General features: G+C 35.0%; 1 protein-coding gene across 1 annotated transcript in view; it reads left to right on the forward strand.

Moving 5' to 3' along the window:
- EXOC2 (exocyst complex component 2) overlaps window positions 1-16,422 on the forward strand; it is a 111,301-nt gene that overhangs the window by 59,980 nt on the left and 34,899 nt on the right. The window contains exons 15-22 of the mRNA XM_041475421.1: window positions 445-566; window positions 4,111-4,172; window positions 6,465-6,545; window positions 7,463-7,522; window positions 8,369-8,430; window positions 9,339-9,405; window positions 11,359-11,475; window positions 15,414-15,555. Of these exons, the coding sequence (XP_041331355.1) occupies window positions 445-566; window positions 4,111-4,172; window positions 6,465-6,545; window positions 7,463-7,522; window positions 8,369-8,430; window positions 9,339-9,405; window positions 11,359-11,475; window positions 15,414-15,555 (713 nt within the window). The remainder of the gene's footprint in view (window positions 1-444; window positions 567-4,110; window positions 4,173-6,464; window positions 6,546-7,462; window positions 7,523-8,368; window positions 8,431-9,338; window positions 9,406-11,358; window positions 11,476-15,413; window positions 15,556-16,422) is intronic.

Below are 16,422 nucleotides of genomic sequence, written 5' to 3' on the forward strand. Positions count from 1 at the left end.
TCACCATTTCTGGCAGCTTAATTGTGGTTACTGTTTTCATGCAAGTAAAAAGATATCTCAGAAACCCAGTTGTGGATCTTGTCTTTGACCTAGGCATTTATCTAAAAACAAAACAAAAAAGTTATTTCTGCTCCAAAAGAATTATTCTTGGATCATAGGACAGGAGATCAAGCAGGGAAGTGTAAGAAGATGGTAGAAAAAAGGTGGCATGTTGCTGTGATGACATTATTATAATCTTAGAGAAAAATAAATCTGTATTTACAATCTTCTTATTTAGATAAATAATTAATCTTCTCAGAATGGGATAATTGATTTTCAAAGATAATCTGAGAATGGAGCTGTTGTATTTATTTATGCAGAAAATGTCTGAAAAATTCAATGTAGTCATATCAGCTTAAGTAACCTTCAGATTTACACTTCCTCCTAACTTTATTTCTTTTCTAGGCTTAGTTCTGAGTCTCTTACTGCACTCGAGATACCCAATGACATGCTTCAGATCATCCAGGATCTTATTCTGGACCTTCGTGTACGTTGCATTATCGTGACCTTACAACACACAGCTGAAGGTAATAGAAGGCTGCAGGTCCCCTTGCTCATTGTCATTCTTTGTGTCCCTAATTAGGCCAAACCATGGTCTGACAGATAACTGTGTTTGTTACAGATGTTGTAGTGGCAGTGCACTCACCTCATTCTGTAGTCTCTCATGAAGGTTACTCGAATACTTCACTTTTCTGCCAGAAATAAGTAATGAGTATTTTCTTCCCTCAGTCCAATAAATAGAGTAGGTCAGACTTGTTTCTTTTGAGTTGAGATAGTTCTACAATGCAAGTGATTTATTTCACGATGCAGCTTTTCCATGTTGGAAATAGAATATATTTTCTTTCTTGAGGTTTTCTATAACATGAAGAATTAAATAAGCAGTGTCCCACTCCCAAGGACAAAAAAAAAAGCCCAAAAAAACAATCCACAGACCTTTATATTAGTTGTGTCGTTTCCAGGGCTTTTTACTAACATTGTAATCCCCAGGGTTTCCTGCTGTGTGCACAACTTTTGCCATAAATGTCTGGATTGTGAAAGCCATAACACAGTCTCTAAATCTAATATGACTCCATACCATCAGAGGCCATTCTTCTTGCTATCTTGCATTCAACTCTGAAACTTATATTTCAGTTAAGTAGATCTCCTGGAAATAAGTGTCTCTCCTAAACTCAGGGCAGATTGATCTACTAATTCTCTTAGCAGAGCATGGGATTTTTTTCCAAAAGGCTACTTACCCTCAATGTTAAAAAAAATGATGGCTTTTTAATATTACAATTTAGTCACTTTTAGTCTTTGGCATATGATTCTATGTAAGCTAAGAGTTTTACTCTGGGCTTAAGTATACCAAGCATAGGTGGCTATATCAAGCAAGTTTTTAAATTTTTGGTGACAACAAATCATTAGTTATCTATGGTTTATTTGTTACAATATTGATATGAATTGCATTCTTGGCTCTTGTTTTATTAAATCCCATTTCACAATTAACTTTTTTTTTCTGCATTAATATCAAACGAGCTGGCTGAACAAGTTCATACATTGTCTTGTCTTCTTAAAACTCTGTAAAGTATGTCACTGTTTCAAATTTCACATAAAGTATGAAAAAGTCTTTTTTGCTTTCAACCCTTAGCAGCATTGAGTTCAGTTGTTTTTTCTTAATGGTGTAAGAGATTTTTTTCTTTTTACTTGTGATATGAGGACGATCTTATTGGACTGACTTATTCTTCTGTCTGGCAACTGTGAGGGAGTCTTGCTGTTTCAAAGGAAGGAAGTATTTAGCTCTCAGCTGTTTTCTTGACAGTCCTCATCTTATCGAATCTCTTAGCTACCTACCTAGCTTCTCCAGCACAGTGCAGAGAGCTCCAATATGTGACCAATGATGAAAAAATCTCTTGTGTTACTGGTTTTACCTACTTGTTGCACCAAGGCAATAGCCCAGTTCTTTGTTTGCATGCAGAGATTCTGCTCCGGATGTGCTGATTGCTGGCCACACATTCTGTGTAGGGAAAACTCTTGTGGTTGTCTGCATCTTAATTTTTAATACAAGCAGTTCATACTTTTCTGTCTTGAATCAAAAGAAAGCAGATCCCTAGGGATGCTGGTATATGTTATTGGCTGGATAATGTAGCTCTCTTTTGTCTAGCCATAACAGCAGCTTTCCTTGGCTGCTGCTTCCATACTGTGTCAGTGAAGCAGTTCTGTGTGTTGGCTATAGCATCAAGCATGAGGAAAGATGCCTGCTTGTGCCATAACTCTCATTCTGTACTGTTGTAGTGCATACTTTATCTGCGGGCCCCTTTTTTTTATTTGCCTACTAAAGAAAATTTGTACTTCTGGAATGTATTTAAGATAGTGGGATTTTTTTTCTGCATATGACCAGGTTAATTAGGCCCTTGAAAAAACTCTTACTATTGGGGAACAAGTGAAAGTACAGGTAATGGATATTCATAAGGAGCTATGTAAATGTGTCTCAGAAGTAGCTATATCTGCAATATGTAAGTCAAAAAGGCTCCTCCTGGACTTGAGGGGTCCTAATAACTCTGAAATGTGAGTAAAGTGCTGATATAAACTTCAGTCCCATCTCTTGCTGCATGTTGTAAGTTGGTAAAAGCATTCAATTGTAGTTAAAATATTCAAATGTAGTTAAAATATTCATTAGAGCACTTTAGCTTTTCAAAGACGATAAACCTGCCCACACACAGGAATTTTTCTGTTGTCTTATGATAAACACCTTGTACACAGACTGGCCCTGAGAGGCAGTCTGTGTTCTTTCCCTCCTGTATGTGGTCATTGGTCATAAAGGTCATGAAAGACAAATTATGTGAATGCCAGACTAGACTGGGAGTTTACATGAATGTGTTTGACTGGAATTTGATGAGCAGTGAAATATGAGAAAGAAATTTGATGGGTTTTGTATTTGTATCAGCTAAGAACAGAATGCAAAAGTGAGCAGCCACAAAAACATGTAAAAGCTGACCAGTGCAATCTAAACCCTTAGAAGAGTATCAGTTGAATTAAGTAGGAAAGTGAACAGAGTCATTATTTTACACAATCTCTTAATGCCTTTTATCCTCATTGAGCCTATACTTCTGTGAGAGTTGCAGAGTATGACACTGTAACTAAGCTTCTTAATTTAGCTACAGAAAGCACTAAGATTTTGAAGATAACTTTTAGCATGCATTAGTTATCCTCTTTTCTTGGATTTTTAGAAGAGATGGTAATTCACTGAGATTTTTGTTCATTTAAAAGGGAGTTTCATGATGTGCATGCACTTATGATGAGCAATTTCTGTGTGGGAAAACTGTATGTCAAAGCCCCGCAAACTGCACACAGTTAATCTTTGTTCTGTTTACACTTCAGTTAAGCTCAAAACACAGTGATGATGCATGATGCACGCCATCCATAGAAGAATTGTATTTTTATAGTGCATAAGTTTTGGATTCACGTCCCAATAAATAGTTATATAGTAAGCCTGTATAAGCTAACACCTTCTGGGTAGTAGAAGAGAGTGCTTTTTGCATACGCATTCATGTACTTTTGAAGAAAATCTAGCACCATGAATCCTTGACCCTGAGTGGAGATCCTGTGCCTCCTTTATAGTTCTGAATGTGAATTATATGCTGTCCTTTCTGTTTTTGCTAAAATGCTATGCAGTTTTTCTTTAATTTTTCATTAAGAGCTAGAGCATTATAGGCTAGAGACTTGGGCTCTTAGTTGAAGTATTTTATGTTGTGATTAAAAATTTACAAAACAAAAACAAAGCCAAAGCCTTTGCAATATTCCTTTAATTCTAAGCTTTCCAGTAAACGATGTGCTTCATGCAAGTCCTGCCATGTGTCATAGATGTGCTTCTCTGTGTGGTGTCAGCAGCACACCATGTGTGAGTTCCATTCTTAGTCATTTGAGAGTACTGAAGGCTTTGAAGCTTGTAGTGCTATTTACTTGTATGCCTAGTCATTGCAGTTCCAGTGTCTGTGGTTTCTTTTCAAGTTCAAGGAGTTTTTAATAATTAAAATTTATACCTTCTCTCCCCACCCTCCCATCCCATGTTTCCCCTATTACTCTGTCCTACAGATATAAAGAGATTAGCTGAAAAGGAGGACTGGGTTGTTGACAATGAAGGCTTGACATCGTTGGTGGGTATACTAGGTGTCTTGTAGGCACTGCCATTATTGGATTTTTTCTTTCTTTTGCATGTGTAATGAAAGTGATTTCTGCATTCTCCAAAATTTGAATTACTTTGGACTTTATATGTGGGTGCATATTGGTGTCTGTAGTTTTATTAAAATACAAAAATATGGGGCGCTAATTTTTTTTTAATTGTTTGAATGGTTACCTCTTTGAATTGTTTACTGGAGTAAAAAGTCATACTTGAGGTCACAAGTTCAGTTCACATCGAAATGCTTCATTACTTAGTAGGCACACTACATGGAGTTGGTCTGTAGCTGAATAAATAGGTCACTTACATGTTATAATGAGAAATTGAACTGAAAAGCAACTAATTCAGGATATTGCCTACATGCAAACAACCAGTGACTTGAAACCAAATTCAGATAAATTAGTTAGACGCTTTCTGGAAATAAACAGTAATGAGTAATGCCTAAAACACAGCAAGCGTGTTGTAGGTGTGACTTAAATGCAATCTGCGAAAGCAGAAAAGGCCTGTGGGAGGGACAGTTGCTTTGTGTATGTTATCTAAGGGAATGCTCCACAGACTTTTTTAGTTTTTCTTATTTGCTTCTATAAATACGTGTTTGAAGTTGAGTAGGAGGACATTAAGCAGTCACAATATGCATACCGTAAGAAGGAGTGTTCTTGTCAATTGTAGTACTATAACCAGATTTACAGCTTCTGGTCTTGATTTCAGTTGCTGCCGCTATGGGCAAGTCCCTTAACTTTTCTGTTTTTCACCGTGTTTATCTGCTGAATGAAAGCAGGGGGAAGGTTCTTCTACAGAAGTGTTGTTTCTTTATGCTTGTGCTGTAGCCTAACCCATCCTTATTAAAAAAACTGCTCAAGTCATTTTTGTGCTTAGAAATCATCCATTCATTCCTTGTATACTGTATTTCACTAGATACCTTTTGAGGCCATGGTTGAAACATGCCAAATTTTAATAGTGGAAGCTGACGGTGTTTTGTCACAGAGAGATTGTTTACCTACTAAAGTATAGTTTATTGGGGTAATATTAGAGCAAAGGTTAACCAGTATAAAAAAGGATCAGGCAGTCTCTTTGGGAACATTTTAGGCTTGAGGTAGAAACTTTATTTTAAGTTTGTAGGAAAGGTTGAAGACGTCTCCAGTATTTATATACCAGGTAAAAGCAACAGTGAGGTACAGAACCAAGTTGGGTTATTTTTTTTTTTCAGCTTCGTAATATCCAAAGAATCAAATATCTAAACAACTTTCCTCTCCTGAGATGTGATGTTTGATAGTGTGGAAGTGAAAACCCAAGAGCAGCACTTTACTGCTGGCCTTCTTTTGAGGGATCCAAAAATACTAAATACATATTGTCTTAGTGGCTTTTTCATGGTTTTTATTTTGCCATGTGAGCATCAGTTTTCCAATCCATCTCCATGATTTACAGAAATAAAAATTATTCCTAAGCCTAAAGTTGCTGGCATGCCATAAACTATCTACTGAATGAAAAGCAACTTTACAGGACTTAAAAACATTTTTGTCCACTTCTTTGACCCAAATCCAGTAAGATGATGTCTCACTTTTCTGGAGCAATGACTCCTTCATGTTGCCCTGCACAAATAGATTCCTGCCCAATACCAGCAGACAGATGCATTAAAGAACTGAAGTGTAGCTTATCAGAGAAGAGAGAAAGACAAGGAAAAAGTGACTAATGACTCTGCTGTGAACTTGTTTGCACTTTCAGGATGAAATTGATACATGTTATCAAGACACTCAAATTTCAGGTTTGGAAACCCGAAGGTAACAACAGCCCCTCAAACCGTTTTTTGTTCCATTTGAAGCAAGCTTCAGTCTGATTTTCTTAGAAACTTTTTGTTGAAATGCAATGCAGAAATATTGGACATCCCAGGTGAAATTCTATTCCATCTTGGATAAAGGAGTGGAGGAGGGAGTGTGTCAACAGGCATCTGTAATGCTACCACAAAAATAAAAATATTTCCTAAGCCTTTTATACAAGGCTGTTGGGTATCAAAGTCTCATTCAGAGAAAAAAAACATGCATTGATCTATGGTAATAATTCTGTAGATAATTTACATACAAATACACATCACTATGAAAGGATCCTCTGGTAATACATGAAGTGTGATTATTTAGGTTTTTTTCCCCTCCCACTCCTTATTTGGGATAATTTGAAAATAAAGAGCTTACTATACACCTTATAAGATTTTATGTATTTGTGTAGTGTATATTTAACATGCTTATCTGCAGTTTACAACTTGTTTGACTTTCAGCCATCCCAGTTTGAACAGTGCATTATTCGTTCCTTGCAATCTCTTAAAACTGTGTTGGACTGCAAACCTGGAGAAGCCAGTGTAAGTTTTGATTTATGCTTTCATTTTTGTTCTTCTTCTGAAACCCAATAGTAATTTATGTGAAAAGAACTTTCAGAGACTGATCCAAGGGTATAACTTTCCTCTGTATTTGTTTCCCATGTACACCTTTTCACTTGTGCTAGCTCTTAGGCTTCTGATTTTGCTTCATTTATTAAGGGTAATTTGTGTTTATGGGGCAGATGGAACCTCTATTTAAATCCTTAAAACTGTTCTTCCGGAAAAAAAATGCTACTCATGTACTTTTCAGATAGCAGTAGACATTACATCTAAATTAAAAAAGGGAGAGGCCATTCCTAGGAGTTACTCTTCACTCAGTGTTAGATCCAAATTACTTGAAGAACTTAAATTCAATTTTTTGTCCCCATCTACTCAGTACCTTGAGGCCCTGATTGATTGAAGCATTGATGTTTTCTTTCTAAGGGAGTTTAAGGCTTTTCCAAACTCCCTTGGGGCCCTGTGTATAGATACTGTTTCTCTCTCCTCATTTACATTAATCTTTCTGACTAGCTGGTCTGTTTTCTTAGTGAACATTATTCAAAAGAATCTGCAGTCAATTCATCTGCATGAATTCTTCTTTTTAGGACATGAAGATCTTGAAATATCCTGGGAGCTTTTGCTGCAATTCCATTAGCCAGCAATGACGCATACCACATGTGCTAGGATTTTCTTCCTTTTACTGTGTTATGTCCTCATGACTATCAAACTGTTTACTGGGACTTGTATTGTCTCTCCCATTTTTAGGATGGAGAAAAATTGAAATTGATCCATGAGAAAACAGTGTCCTAGCAGCCATTCCTTTAATTGTGTCATCTCTTTAGGGATAAGTTACTCAGGCCTTCCTTGAAAATAAGGCCATGTGAAGTCGTTCTGCTGAAATAATGTGCTTGCATCCTCAGGTTTTCCAGCATCAGAAAACACAGGAGGATGTGTGCCAGCTAAGCATTGGGATCATGCAGGTATCTTGATCACTTTGAAGTATGAAATTGTCAACACAAGTGATGATCAAAAATGTGTGCGTTGTATCTTACCCACCTCCCAAAAGGTAGCTTAAGTTGATGACTCTGTTATTCCTGTGGTACACTCAGGGATTCTGAGAAATGTTTGACTTTAAAAGTAGGTAGAGCTGACTAGCTCAATCCGGTGATGGCAGATCCTGAGAGAGTAAGTGACATATTCAAGTATTTTACTGATTGTTCGAGATTTTACTGACAATTGATGCTTCCTGAGCTGATGCCATCTAACATCTATATGATGCAGTCAGAGGAGAAATGCTGGTTTTCATCAGCTGAGGATCTGGCTTTTAATTTCTGTAGCAGAAAACAGTGTTCTTTGTAACAAAATCTGATTTTTTTTACATTTATTTGAAATTTGGTAATAACATTCTTTAGGTTTTTGAGCCATTTTAAGAGTCTCCTTGAATAAGAAATGATGAGCCAAAGCAACAAAAGGATTATCTAGTGAGGCTTCTGCAATTTTTACTTGGAATCCTCTGTTTAGATTGAGCACATAAAAACTGTTAACCATGCTAATCAGCAGACTATCACTGCATAATTTTAAACATGCATCATGAAAACTACTTATCAGGGTTAAAAATTACTGTGTTTTCCTACAAGTACTATGATGCATGCAAAACAGAAAATATGCATTCAAAAGCTGTAACTAAACGTACTATATTTATGTAAGGTTTAAGACAAAACCAGGTGATGATGATTGCTCTGCTTTTATGGAATTTAGTAAAAGTGAATTTGAGAATGTTTTTTAGTTCTGGCAGAAAATTTAGATCTTGCTTTATTATTTTTTAGGGCTTTATAGATTGTTTGGAACAACTAAGCACTAAACCTGATGGTGATATAGATACATCACAGTAAGTAAAAAGAAATAAGATTTATGTGTAGTATTCTGCAATTGTGTGTGCAAGTCTTACATTTCACTGGGGTTGTGGTTTTATCCCTTCTGTATTTCATATTTCTTGTGAATACTTTTGCCTCTGAAAAGTGATGTTTTGAAATAAGAGCAGGTACTTTTTGTGTCAAAATGTTGTGTGGCATCATGTAATAAAGATCATACAAGATAATTAATATTACATTACTTATACCCTTTTATTCAGTGACACAAGTTGTGTGCTGTTGAAACAGATGTGTTGGTTTTGACATGACTTTACATGGACTCAGTTGTACTTGTCAATAAGTAACACCCAGTCATGGTGAAACATCCCCTGCCTTTCTTTTCTTCCCTTCTATTTTTTTACTGATTGTATTGGTACTTCTGCTAAATTCATGAAAGTTGTTTGCTCAATAAAGTCTTATAAGCCACTTGTTTTAGAGAGCAAAACAAGTCAGGGTAGCCTGAGCTTCCAGGAGTTACAAACATTTGTGAAAAGCCAGAGACTTGGCAAATATAGCAATATGGATTGGAAAGGGCAAATTAACTCTGGTTTTAATGAAATTTCTTTTTCTTCCTATTCAGGAAGACTATTGGCTGGATAGGTGTGAAAACAGAATGTGTGGCAAAACAGAGAAATTATAGAAAAGAAAAATGCTTTAGGATGGAAAGATCTGTAGCTAGAATAGTGCTATCAGACCACCAAGCTCCTCCTGCAGGCTTTGTGGGCATCTTGGAAAAACTGAGCAACGTGAACTGCTTTGTCATCTCATGTAAGGGGGGTTTGAAATAGGATTGCATTTCATTTCTGTTGATTTGAATTCACCATGTATCAAATAATAAAAAGCACTATACCTTTGTATATACTCACTTTTTAAACAATATTCCTAGTCTTTCAGCTGATGTTTCGTCTCCAGATTTGTTTGGAAGCATTCATGAAGAATCAAGTCTTTCTTCAGTAAGTTTGGCTTCTATATCTAAAAGTTGATGTGAAAATATTTCTCAAAGATAACAGGAATGTGGGTCCTTTTTATTGTTGCAATATTGCAAATATTGTTTATTTTGTTTTCTTTTTTTCTAGAGAATAATTTTTTATTCTATAGGCATTTCTCTTGTTGAAAGCACTGGTTTTTATGGTATCTTAGTGTACCTTGTTAAGGTAACTCATGAAAATTGTTTTTGAAAACAGGTCCTCAGAAACTAAAATGACATCACAGAAATCAGTGAAAATAGCATTGGTGTTAAGTCAACTGAGGATTTGACTTTTGATTTATCACCTTATTTCAGATTAGAATCAGTCTGATTATTCGTTACTTTTTGGAACCCACAAAGATACAGTAATACTTCTTTCCCCCAGAAAATTTACTGAGAATAAGTATTGGTTATTTGTTTGGCTTGTTTGATTTTGGATTTTTAGGAAGTTGGAAAAAGATTTTTAATATTCTTGCACTTTGGTTAATGTACTTTCTTCCATTTAAGCAGCTGATGAAAAAATGTAGATTTTACCTGCAAGAAACTTACTGAGAACCTCTTGTGAAATTAATATTCCTTAGTAGAGGTTTTAAATGTTGTCAGAAGCCCAGCTTTGCTAATTTACGAGAGTAATAAGCATTTCTGCTACAATAAAGAATCACAGATTGCCACATTGGGGCAAGTTTCTGAATTGTAGACTATAATAACTAGTTCTTTATATCATTTTATTCTTGCAGTACACAGATTTGGTAGTAATTGTTGACTTGTGGCTTCTTCCTATATGTCATAGGTATAAATGCTTTAAAAAAAAAAAAAAAGGTTATTTTAGGCAATGTCTGGCTTCCATGGTTCCATGGTATTATTTTCTTATGTAAATCACAAGACATTTTGTGTTCACTTTCTTGAATGAGAACAGAGAAAGTGAGTGATTGGAGTAAGATCGGTCACTGTATTTTTTAAATTCTCATTTTTCGAATAGTTTGCATACTGCCTGGTTGTAACTTAAAGTGGAAGGCAACTCTCAGTCCTAGTCATCGTATTACTGAAATACAAAACTGTCAAGAGTTCTGGGTCTGAAAACCAATACCATTTTTAATCAGATCAGTGCTGTTATGGTGACATTACTGTCACCAAAATAATTTTGTTTTCAAAATATTTTCTCAGTTGATTTTTAACTTTCATCTGAGGTAGAAAAATAGTTTGGAATGAAAAGGAGGCGAGGGGAAGAGGCAATCTATTTAATCTATTTCAATAGTAGTTCCATCTTGTTTGGTTCTTTGTTTAGAAGCTGTATCTTATATCAAGATCAAGGAAAGGCAATTAGTATCTAAATTACAGAATGTATTTGACTCTCTTGTAGTTAAAAATATCATTGAAGAACAGACATAAGTTATAACAACCTAGAATTCCTTCGAACTGCTGAAATTATATAATGTAGTTCAGAACCTTATAGTATTTTAGAGTTGGTGAGTGCATTTGTTCAGTACCTGTTTCCCTTGTTTTAGCCGGCTTCGTGGGAAAGTGAAGATGATCTTCAGTTGATTTTATAATGGTCATAATTCTTAGTATGTTTACGGTGGTCATAATTCTTAGTATATTTCTTGAAGTAAAATGAAGTAAAATCCAGAAACAGCTTCCTGGAAAGCTGTCCAAACCCAATTTTTGTAAAGAAGTCTTAGCCACAGTTCTGTATTAGTCATAACTATTCCAATGAATGCTCTGGATCCTATAAGAGGAAGCATCATGTTCAATCATCATATCTGATATTCATTCAGTTCTCAGTAATTTGTTGACAAAAGTATTTGTAAACCCTACTTTATTTATGAGAATGTTTATTATGCACAGACAGTCAGTAAAATACTCTATATGCATTTGCAGCGTTGGTTATGATGATACTTCTTTTTTCAACTGTTATGCTCTTTCTTCTCTTAATTTTTAGGAGCAGAGACTTTTAATTGCACTCAGTAACTGCCGTTACCTGGAGCGCCATACCTTCCTAAATATAGCTGAACATTTTGAGAAACATGGCTTCCAAGGTGTTGATAAAATAACTCAAGTAAGTGAGAGCACTGGAATGAAGCAGCATTGCTTGAAGATTTTTATTTGGTTTACCTTCTCTGAAAAGTAGGTGCAAGTGTCCAAACATGCAGAATGACTCCTGGGTGAGCCTTCCACAACTAGGTGGGACTCCAAGCGTTGGTTGGACATAACAACAACAAGGATATGGTTCTGTGTATTCATACAGGGCTTAAGTAGCTGGTATAGAAAATGCGAGCTCTTGCTCAAGACTTTTGTATTCAATGGCAGAGCTTATCTGATTTCTTAGTAAGGCTGTTTAATGTCACTGTGTTCTCTCAATGCAGAGAGTAGAAGATTGTTATCTGAGGAATATACTTGATAAATTATTTCATCTGGAAATATGCATTACTGATAGCTCTTGTTCGTAAACTAGTTCATGGGTTTTTTGTTGTGTTTTGGGGGGGGTTTTCTTGTTGTTTTTTCTTTTTCAAAGAACGAAAATGTCAAAGTGGGTGGCAGTAGCTGTCTCATTTTCCTGCCTTTTTGTAAAGATTAATCACTTCTTATGAGAAATGTTGTGACTTAATCCTTAGGACCATATAGCTAGTTTATTTACAGAAATATTTGTTGGTTGGAAGTAAAGTGTTATCTTTTCCAGTACAGAGTACCGTATTTCACTCAAACTGATTGTTCAGCTATGTAGTACATCCTTAGTCCCATTATGCCTGAATGTTGCTTGAATGTCTACAGCCTAAGTAGTTTTGAATAGCATTTGAAAGGAATTTCTATGATTTGTGTGGTTAGTACAATGTAGAAAATTATTCTGGATATTGCCATTTTTTTGCTACTTAGAGTTGAGCTCGGTACAGTTGGAAGCAGCTAAGACATCTGTTATGTATGTGTTCAACACCCTGCCTTGCACAGCCACATCAAAGTATTGCCACTAAAAGTTTGGTACATTTATAAATTACCAAATTCAGGTGTTGAAGGGGCAGATTAATTCCCAATCTGTGTTAACCCTTTCAAAACTCTGACTGGTGCAATACTGCATGTGTGGGACACATCAATGGGTCATGACAGCTAGGGGGATTTGGATAATTAGATAGTCATCATAAGAGGGCAATTTTTGAGCCCTTTATTAATTTTAAATGAGGTTGGAAGCTCACAGATGTTTAGAGAGGTGGGTTGATTGTTTCAGTTTTTTGTTCTGTCACCTGTGTTCTGAAAGTTTAAAACCAAACTTCTAAACTTCTGAAAGTTTAAAATTTATTTAAATATTAGATTAAAAAGTTGTAATAAAGAATTGGCAATTTTTTTAAAATATTAGTTTTTATCTGAAAAGACTGAAACTTAATAATACTTTTAAGTTCTGTCAGCTTTATAAATTTAATTTAAAGTGAGTTTGGTAGTGTGTTTTATTAAAAAACTATCTGTTCTTACACTGGGCTGTATTTTTTTAAGTTGCCTTTGTTAGTAGGGAAATTGTTATTATCTAATATTCTGAAGTACAGAAATTATAAATGGTATAAATGAGCCAAGAACATTTCCTTACATTCTATATGAAAATTATTTCAAGATTTTTTTCTTAGTGTGCCAAATACAAAATTACGTAAAGCAGCCAAACGTTACACTGTGCTTTTAGCACATTCTACCTTGGTGCATGTTCATGACTCTTGTACTTCTCTGTGGAAATTCTTTAATTCAACTTATCATTAGTTTAGTCATTTAAGAAGTAGGAAAAAAGTGTATCCCATAAAATTCATCCAGCTTATTGATTAAGCTTCTGAATTAAGTTGTTTCCACTGTTCGGATAATTAGATAACCTTAAAGAGTAGAGGTTCAAAATGGCTTTATGCAAGAAATGAAAACTAGTCACAGGGATGTTCATAGCAGAAAGGCAACAATGTGAGAATTGTCTATTTTTGTAAGCATTTAGCCCACTTGAGGATCAGGGACATGGGTATACATGGTGGATGTTAAGGACTTCTGCTCTGCATCCTTCCCCCAATCCTGGGCTCAAAATTACTTTCAGATTAATTGTTCATTCTTTCTTGCAATCTTTCCACCAGCTGAAAAACCAGGTTGCCACATCTTAATTGTGTATTGGACTTGAAACAGGTTGAAGAGAACTCGTATGAAACAAAAAAGCCTGTACTGAATGTGCAGATGACCTTTTGTACTGAATGACTGCAAAAGTGGAAGGTCGAATTACTTAATTCTAAAACACTTTGCTGAGAAACACTGAAGCAAGCAGTTGTTTCACAGATTCTTTGAATGGGTGCATACTTGCAGAGACTTTGCACTCAAACTTACTTTTCTCACTAGTTCAAAGCTAAATAGGAATGGTCTAAGGGTTGTTGTTCTCCGTAATCATAAGAAATTGAAGTGAAAAATGTCTTGAAATGTGTGTAAGAGGAAAAAAGAGCAAGATTTCTGTACCTTTTTAAATGTACTCTTCTATTTAAAAATAGGCAGTCAGGTAGAAGGAAAAGAGAAAGAAAATAGGCTTGATCTTCTTTTGCCCTGTAGAGAGCTTTCCTTTGGGATAGAGATCCTCTTGTGACAAATCAAAGAAGGTTCATCACCTAGAAAAGCAGGGAAGTCATGTGTCTTCTTTCTGAGCACCAGCTTCACCATCCCAACTTTCCTAACATCAACTTTAAACTTAACAACAACTGCTTTCCCTTACACTTGTGATCTCCTTCCTGAAAGCATCTCTGCTTCAGTTCCTGACTCAAGTATTGCAGTTCCTTTTTCTCTTTATTTAACAATGTAGGCATACCAGAGTAGAGCAGAATTTAGAGACATTCCTCTAGTAAATAAGGTTCAACCCTTATTCTACAGTTTGCAGTATTAAATCCTTAGAAAGGAATGATAAAGAGTCCTTTCTTTTTGTGAAATCCCAGTCTGATCTAGAGACCTGCTTTTAAAGCAGAACTTATTTTTAAACCCCTTTACTTCTGGAAATTATTATTCATACATACATATATATATATGTGTGTGTGTGTGCCTTTTCCCCTAATTGTTGAGGAAAATGAACACTAGTTGAAAAGCTTTATTTTTGTGTTGCTTAAGTTCTTTTTTATAAAAAAGTAAATACATTTCAGCAGGTCATGTGAGATTTTGATCTTAATTTTATTTTATTTGCATTTAGCATCCATTACCATGTTTAGATAGTAGTGTTCTGCTTCAACATTTTGTGATATGCATTGTGTTATAGAATCATTGTAGAAGCTATAATTACAGGGGGTACCTTTGTTTAATAAAAAGCCTGGTATAAAATTTAAACTTGTTCAGATACAATGAACAAACTGTCCATATCCCCGTAGCTTTCAGTGTGGTTAAGTTGTGTGAATTACAAAGAAGCGCATGGAGAGCTGTTAAAGAGTTCTGCAGATGCTGATGAGCGGCACCTTCTGTTTCTGTTTGTACAGATACTTGTTGAAGTAGAGAGGGAAAGTCCATAGGTTCAATTTCAGAGGACAGAGACTTCTAAATAAATAATGTATTTTTTTAATATAGTGAGAAATTGTAAAATTAAAATTGATAAAGCTAAAGTATTTTACAAAAATCTTCATGTTTAAGGATTGAAATTTTTATGGGTATATTTTAAAGCTTTCACAAAATTCAGTTGTTTACTTTGCAAGATAAACACCTCCTGACATGCAGGAAAAAAAATTATGCCAGTAGACAGTTACTGAATGATCTGCCTGCTTAGGCATTCCTTGTATTTTTCATGGAAATGTCTACTGCTGAATACAATCAGGAAAAAAAATTATACTGGGTGGGATGGACAGATAATATGGAAGTTCTGAAGTTTTTATATACGTAATTATGAATTGAAATATGTCAGTAATTGCTGCTTTTTGCTGAAATTAAAGATGATGTTATTTTTTGGGTATGTGATTAAATTCTTTTAGTTAATGACTATTTACTATGTTGTTTCTCTTTTCATTTTTTTGTTTAATTTTTTAGGTTAGTATGGAATCCTTGAAAGAGCTGGATCAAAGACTGTTTGAAATGTACATTGAATTCAAGGCAGATCCAATAGTTGGGTCATTAGAACCTGGCATTTATGCAGGATATTTTGATTGGAAAGATTGTCTCATTCCAACAGGTAAATATCTGCTTATTAAACTCAAATGATTTTAACAGTGATTGATAGGAGCTAAAATATACTGTACAATTAAAAACTTTTTTCTAGTCTGTGTTTTTAACTTTTGACATGTTCTTATTATGAGTTCTTTCTCACAGACTTTGCTTAATTCCTAAATCATTTTTCAAATACCCCCAAATGATTAAAGCTGCTTTCATTATTGATAATCTCTTTAATACTTGTTTTTTGTGATTATTTTGCTTCATTGCTTGTATATAATAGAAAGAATTATAAAAGCCATCTTTGCTATTTTCTTATGAAATTCACTAAGGTAGTTTGGGATATTTTCCAATAGAATCTGGCTACTTTGATAATAGATGTAATTACAGTTCTCGAAAGGTAAAATTATGAGAAAATGCATATTATAACAGTAGTTCAGCAAAGAATGTTAAACCATTGAAGGGCAGGTATAAGGTGTTTAAAATGACTGAGATGTTACTCATTATTTAAATGCTTTAATGTCCTTTGTTTTGAGGGAGCATAATATATAAAAATATATAAATTTGTCTCTTCTTGCAGCGGTGAATACTGTGCACTCTTGGGCCCTTCGAACACTTAATTTGTCCTATGCATAATTGATACATTTGAATTCCTTATCACATAAATGCCTGGTTAATACCAAGTAGAAATAAGTTGCAGTGGCATATTGCATGGCATTTTGAAGATGATCTTGTCCTAATCAATTTATCCATTCTTGTTTTGATTTTTTAATGGAGTTGTATGTGGCAGACTTGGTAAACATTCTGTGGTACTTGAAAATTGGATATGGAGGTAATTACAAGGGACACACTGGTAATCTGTGAATCAAGAGCTGCAGGTGCTTGTTTG

Source organism: Pyrgilauda ruficollis, unplaced genomic scaffold (genome assembly GCF_017590135.1).
Source record: "Pyrgilauda ruficollis isolate IOZ18807 unplaced genomic scaffold, ASM1759013v1 scaffold35, whole genome shotgun sequence".
Taxonomy (NCBI): domain Eukaryota; kingdom Metazoa; phylum Chordata; class Aves; order Passeriformes; family Passeridae; genus Pyrgilauda; species Pyrgilauda ruficollis.